The sequence below is a fragment of the Hippocampus comes genome, unplaced genomic scaffold (genome assembly GCF_001891065.2).
Source record: "Hippocampus comes isolate QL1 unplaced genomic scaffold, H_comes_QL1_v1.1 scaffold124, whole genome shotgun sequence".
In the NCBI taxonomy this organism is placed as follows: domain Eukaryota; kingdom Metazoa; phylum Chordata; class Actinopteri; order Syngnathiformes; family Syngnathidae; genus Hippocampus; species Hippocampus comes.
Genome location: NW_017805075.1, coordinates 163,553 through 170,470, shown reverse-complemented (window position 1 = coordinate 170,470; position 6,918 = coordinate 163,553). Strand labels below are relative to the sequence as shown.

General features: G+C 43.1%; 2 protein-coding genes across 7 annotated transcripts in view; one reads left to right on the top strand and one right to left on the bottom strand.

Moving 5' to 3' along the window:
• wasb (WASP actin nucleation promoting factor b) overlaps nucleotides 1-2,831 on the top strand; it is a 12,654-nt gene extending 9,823 nt beyond the window's left edge. The window contains exons 8-10 of one of the 2 annotated variants that reach the window (XM_019865079.1): nucleotides 915-1,438; nucleotides 2,468-2,579; nucleotides 2,651-2,831. In XM_019865079.1, coding sequence (XP_019720638.1) covers nucleotides 915-1,438; nucleotides 2,468-2,579; nucleotides 2,651-2,709 — 695 coding nt within the window. In that variant the 3' untranslated portion in view covers nucleotides 2,710-2,831. The remainder of the gene's footprint in view (nucleotides 1-914; nucleotides 1,439-2,467; nucleotides 2,580-2,650) is intronic. The other variant, XM_019865080.1, reaches the window with a different exon arrangement.
• Nucleotides 2,832-4,835: 2,004 nt separating this feature from the next.
• LOC109512982 (semaphorin-3F-like) overlaps nucleotides 4,836-6,918 on the bottom strand; it is a 25,335-nt gene continuing 23,252 nt past the window's right edge. For 4 of the 5 annotated variants that reach the window (XM_019865132.1, XM_019865135.1, XM_019865134.1 and 1 more), the window contains 2 exons: nucleotides 6,382-6,509; nucleotides 5,393-5,785 (listed from right to left, as the gene is read on the bottom strand). In XM_019865132.1, coding sequence (XP_019720691.1) covers nucleotides 5,393-5,785; nucleotides 6,382-6,509 — 521 coding nt within the window. Of the gene's footprint in view, nucleotides 5,786-6,381; nucleotides 6,510-6,918 lie in introns of all 5 variants that reach the window. The other variant, XM_019865136.1, reaches the window with a different exon arrangement.

Here is a 6,918-nt window from a genome sequence, read left to right as displayed (position 1 = left end):
CCCCATTAACCGCGATAAACGAGGGATTACTGTACAGTGGACCCCAGCAAAAATTCACAAATATTGACAGCGTTTTCCATGAAAACGGGGATTGGTTCACCCAGACGTTTTTCTACTAATACGTAAAGTGTCAAATTGAAAGTATGTGCCAGTAGTACATTTTTCACTGTGGAATAACCTACAACCTCTTTTACAAGATGCCATAAATGAGGGCCTCAAAAAAAACCCCAAAAAAAACACAGGACCAAAACAGCATATTTGAGAGATGTGTACATGACTAGCGCCGGAGAAAAAACAGCCATAGATATGAATGCTTCATGCCATCTTATGTTTCTATTCACAAAACATTTGTTACTTCCATAGGGAAACAAAAAAGTTCAATATACAGTAGTTTATATTATATATATTATAAGATAGTTTTAATTTAATAAACACTTTAATGTGATGTTGCACATAACGTAATACATTTCTGGTTTTATTGTGCTAAGTTTTGTTTTAACGTGATAATTTTGACGTTTTAAGGCGAAAAGTTTTCTACTTAATGGCAGCCATCACCGATAAAATGTACTGTAAACATCAACGTGGGTTGGTCGGTAAGGCGAACATCATGCCGCAAAAGTTAATTATTGATGGGGCCGCGGCGGCTGTCACGCAGTTTGACCGGCCCGAAAATACAACGGCCATTCGGGAAAATCTTGACATGATGGCCGCCATGCCCCTGCTCACAGATGTGTGGGTCTTGAAAGATCAGTCAAAATGCTCGACAGTGGCTGCCAGTATACAGTATAAGTGAACGTGTGTGTGTGTGTGTGTGTGTGTGTGTGTGCGTGTGTGTGTGTGTGTGTGTGTGTGTGTGTGTGTGCGTGTGTGTGTGTGTGTGTGTGCGTGTGTGTGTGTGTGTGTGTGTGTTTCAGCCACTGGGCCTCCAGCACATTCCCCGGGTAGGCAGGGGCCTCTTCCTCCTGTTCCAGGCATAGTCCCGGTGCCGCCGCCTCCACGGGGACGTTCCGGCCCCCTGCCTCCCCTTCCGGCGCAGTCGCAGCGAGGGGTGCGGGGAGCAGTCCCGCCGCCACCGTCCAACCGAGGCTGCCTGCCCCCTCTGCCGCCAACGCCCGGTCCCCCGCCGCCATCCTCCCAGGCCACTCACACGGGCATCTCTCACAACACGCCTCCCCCGGTGCGGCCTGCCCAACATTGTGCCGCTGCGGCTTTTCCACCTCCGGCCGCCCCGTCCCCGCCCGGCAGGAGAACTTGCGGAGATCTGGCGCCGCCTCCTCCACCTCCGCCTCTCCAGCTATCCTTGGAGCCTCACGCGCCTCCTCCTCCTCCTCCTCCGTTTGGTAGCTCGCCATCATCACCCACCACTTCGTCTGTGACGAGAACAGACAACAGAGGTGCTCTGCTGGATCAGATACGACTGGGGAAAAAGCTCCGAAATGTAAAGTGCCTCTTCCACACTCCAAAAATCTTGAAACACGAATTTCAGTTGACTCTTACACTGAAATAAAGTTTGTTGGATTTATATTTTAAAAAGTATGGACATTAGTTGCATGCATTGAAATCATGTTTGACCAAAATGCAGCCAATCTCCATTCTGTTTTGTGCATGTAAAACCAACAGACTTTTTTTTTTTAGCATAACACAGGCTTGTTTAAATCCTTATTGAAAGCTCAGTTCGATATTTGAAACCCTCATTGGAAAAATGCATTTTAGTTTGATGCCATGATTTTAAACCCTAACTTGAAACTCTAGCACTGACTGACAAATCCTATCCCAGGCTTAAGTCCTCCTAATTTGAAATCCTACCCCAAGTTCTAAAACCCTAATTTGAAAAACCTACATTGAAATCCTCATTTAGTTTGAAACATTCATTTGAAACCCTAACCCATGCTTAAAACCACAATCTAAAACACTAACCTGGATTTGAAATCCTAAATTGACAACCTAATACTACCTTTAATTTCTCATTCGATACCCAAACCTTGGTTTGAAGCCCTACTTTGAAACCATAATTTGAAACCCCAACCACAGTTTGAAACCCTAATTGAAAACATCAACCTGGATTTGAAATCCTAAATTTACACCTGCCTTGAAACAAACCCTTAACTCTTCCAACCCTACTTTGAAACCCCAACCTGAGATTAAAACCCTATTTTGAAAGCCTAACCTTGATTTCACACCCTATGTTGAAACTCTAGCCTTTTAATTCAAATTGTAACCCTACCCCAAGTTGTGAGACCATGATATGAAACACTAACCAAGGCTTGAAACCCGATACTGTAGATTGAAATCCTAACCTTAGTTTGAAACACAAATTTGAAACCCTAACACAATGCTTGACACCTTAACAGTGATTTGAAACCTTAATTCCATTTTGGACCCAACAAAGTAATTGCATTGGAATGCCCTAATAAGCCCTCATGCGTGCCGTTTTCCTGCCGTCGCATTATGTCGTTGTGTGCTACAGGTGAGTGAGTGTCCGGAGCCGAGCGCGAGCTCGCCAGCCGAATCGGGCGAGGGCATTGTCGGTGCGCTCATGATGGTCATGCAGAAGCGGAGTAAAGCCATCCACTCGTCAGGTAAACGCATCGCTTGTCCTGGGACGAGCGAACACGAAAACCAACCCAAGTGTGTTTGCATGTTCTTGCAGATGAAAGCGAAGACGAGGGCGGAGATGATGAAGAGGACGACGACGACTGGGATGACTGACGCCACTTTGACGGATGCATCCCTTGTTTCCAGGCAGATTTAAGTTTCGAATTAAAGGCTTCCCCAAACTTTTTGTTTTGTCGAAAGTTTTTCCACAATAAACTCCTTCGTCTCTTGGAGCATGTCAATTTGTACGCTTTTGTAGGGTATGGCCGTATACCATACTGCTCCACAATGTTACAGCAGTGTCGCAAAGCGGCAGTTGAGTGACTATGTACACCTGTTAGGGCAGTTGAATTGAAGACCGTTGACAAAACAAGTCGTCTACTGACATTCTCAGACACGGACAGGTTTCGCCCGAAATTAACCACAAAAGCCTTCCGAGGCTTGCACAGGCCCACAGTTCACAAAGATTGACTTCACCTAATCAAGGGAATCTCAAAATGTGGTCATGGTGCCACTTCTGGTACGTGGGCTCCCTCTAGCGGCACATAAATAAATCAGTCCATTAAATCTCCAAATTTCATAAAAAATCTTGACCGTTATTTATACAGTAGTCCCGGACACATACCATGCTAAATGTTCTGTGTCCATTTGCAATTAATTATTTTGAGTTAATTTGCAAACATTTATCCATGGATAATTTGTATTTCATTTTCATGTACATATATAACATATCTGTATATCTATCTATACATCTCTCTCTCTCTATATATATATATATATCTATAGATATCTATATCTATAGATATCTATAGATATCTATAGATATCTATATATATATATAGATAGATACACGCACGCACACACACCACACGATGGAGCTTGGGAGGAAAGCGGAGTACCTGGAGAAGAACCACGCAGGCAGAGGGAGAACATGCAAACTCCACACAGGAAAGCCTACACCTCTGCACTGTGAAGGCAGGCGTGCTAACCAGTCGACCACCGGGCCGTAATATTATCAAATTTTCGAATTCTAGTCAAGGGACTTGCTCTCACAATTTGTACGAACTGCAGGCTTTTGATACTGGACATGGGAAGACCAGATTGCAGCACATTACAATAGTGACGACAAGACATGACCAATGCATGAACTCCCTCGCAAAAAGCTGTATCTTAGCAATATTGCGAAGATGAAAAAAGAGAAAAAAAAAACACAGTTTTGGTAATATTCTTGATATGCATTTGAAAGGAGAGTCACAGATAACCAAGCCATAAGAAACATACTGAAAACACGGGGTCAACATCGTTCCACTTTATATAACAAGACACTGTACATTAAAAAAAAGATTTAACTTACTGATAACAGCTGTGCAAACATCCCAAATTTCCCACCACCACCACTGACAAAGTGCATGACTGGAAGACCGCGGTGAAGTGTGTCTTCACCACTCACATACTGGGGGGGTCACGACAGCACAGGACAGGAGAGGCTTAGCTTAACACGGTATTCATAGTTGACACCTTACGGACATCGTTACACGGCAAGGTCCAAGAAGAGCGACAAACAACATAGAGAAGCATGCAAACATTGATAAAACATCTTTGCTTCCTCAAACAATACAACAGTAATCCACTGGCCGTATATATTATATTCACAATCAATATATTACATTTGTTCTCAATATACTCAAAAGTAGCACACTTGTGGTTTTGCCGCTTGACACCTTCTTGTGGCACTCGGGTTATAAGTTTACAAATATCCTATTTTCCCTGCACCGCCAACTTTCAGTGTCATGCAGTCGGAATATTGGAAACAATGGTGCACTTGCTTATTCTACACTACTGATAAAAAAAAAAAAAAACGTTTGGGATGTTCGGCTTTCAGGTATAAAAAAAAAAAAAAAAAAAAAAAAAAAAGTTTGGGATATTCAGCTTTCAGGTACAATTTCAGGATGAACATAAAATGTTTAAACTTCTCTAAGCTATCAATTTTTAGATGTCATCTTGGTCTTGTAACGTCAAAATGTGAACAGCGTGATCAACAGGATTGGTGAAATGCCAAGTCGACTTCAACCAGGGCAATTATTTGGTCTGTTCAAATTCGTGAAACACCAAACAGTCGAACTGTTTAGAGAAGTTTAGAGAAGGTCAAATTAAAAGGGAAGTTTAACATGACAACAAACACTCCAAACATGACATACGGAGAACGATCTGGGGAGGCGGTGAGGAACGTGAACTTTATCATGTTAAAGCATGAAACTGAACGTTTTTTTTTTCTTTAATGTTGTTGCAGCAATACGCTCCCTTAAGATATGGTGCAAGTAAGTACAGTTTAAAAAAAAAGTATGCGATGCACTGAACCTGCAAAAAGTGAAACGCAGTGCACTTTATGTTCACCCTGAAATGTTCATGGCAAAGCCCAACATCTAACTTTTGGCAAGTCGCGTACGTCATAGTAGTCATGTGGTTGTGTGAGGAAAAACTATCTTTTCACATTAGGAATATATTGTGGTTGGTCTGGAAGGTAATTTAATTTAATCAAAAATGACTTCAGTCGTGACTTGTCCTGAACTTGAAAGCTGAACAAACAAGAGAAACTGCACTGGAACCATTGGAATGCGCTCATTGGTGAGGCGTGCGATCCACTAAATGCACCCGCTACGCAGAAGATAAAACCGCCAATATGGTACTTGAACGGCATGACAGCGCCGACTGTCAAACCAATGGAGGAGATGCACAAACATGCATGAACAACAACCAATAAAAGTTCAACTGGGCCACCTCAGACGGCAGGAGCGCCCTAACCGAGACCTTGCTCCTGGCCCTCTGCATGCCGCCGGTTGGTGCGCTTGCGCTGGTGATGTTGTTGCTGCTTGGGACTGGACTGCTCCCAGTAGGACTGGCAGTACTGGTTGATCAGTCTGATCTCAGGCGGGAAAGGTGTGGAAGCGAGGGACGATCGAGGGTAAGGTCGCGCGGAGTGAGACTCGGGATCGGTCTCGGCCTCGTCATCGTCTCGAGCGCTCAGAGCCAAAACGATGTCTCGATCGAGGATGCGCAGCGCCACGCGGGCCACCGTGTGTTTGAAGTTGTTCTCGGTGGCCAGGCAGTGGTACAGCCCCGCGTCCGATCCATTGAGGGACTTGAGAAGGATGCCGTGGTTGGTCTTCAGGACATCGCCGACGCGGTTGAGCTGAAGAGCCAAGCAGTCAGAAAGTGATGGTCCGTGTGCAATAATGGGAAAAAAAATGATGAGATCACCTTGTTTTTTGTCAATTTCTTGCTCGTAAAACATGGAATGCCGAAAAGCATAATTTTGGGCAGTGCAATCCAGTGGCAAGCCCGATCAGTTTATAATGGGGCTTAAATCTTGTCGTATTTGTTGGATGTATATCTAGAAAAAAAATTTTTATTTGTCATCAAAAGCCTTCTTTTAGTCTTGCTTTTGTTTTGTAGTTTGAGGTGCAACAAATATTAGCGTCAAAGTCACTGTTTCCTTCAAGTTTTGGTCTGAAACTGGTGGTTTTGATGAAGCCAACACATGTTGATGACTATAGAATTAATCTTTTTTTTTCAGACTTTTTTTGTGGTAGGTTGGGTGCTAACATTGTCCCAAAAAGTACTCTGAAGTGACTGGCATAACGGGGATCTTTGCTTGAAAAACGGCTGACAGTCAATGAGTTCATTTAGGTGATCATGAAAAAACTCAGGGGTTGTCACTATTTGCAACAGGGCTCTGTCTCAATCCCCTGCAAGTAGTGAGCTATTCCTCCAAGCGATGTTCCTTACCAATTTCCTTTTGCCGTTACTCTGGAAAAGCCACTTGATGGTGGCCTGAGGGGACCGAGGCTGACACTCCAAAAAGGTGCTGCTACCTTTCACCCCGAACTGCACCGTTTCTCGCAGACGTTTCTCTACTGGAAGCACACACAAACGGCATCGCAAACCATCAAGACCTTCTTCAATATCGATATTGTTTGGGATTATTTTCTGTTATTCTTATTCAATGAAGCTAACACGCATGTTAAGAGAATTTGAAAGGAAGCCTAACACAAAGATGTTGTTAGTAATATCGCTCAACAATTGTTTTTTTTTTTACTTTTAATAAAAATAGATAACATCTTGTGATATTTAACTTAAAACGAAATATTTGCCAATATCGTTTTATTATTTCAAAGAATAAATACTGCCAACTTGCTGTTTGGCACATAAGGATTCGTATGTTCATGGGTTTTGTCTATTTTTCCCCCAATATTTAAATTTTTTTAAAAATATTACACACACACACACACACACACACACACACACACACACACACACACACAC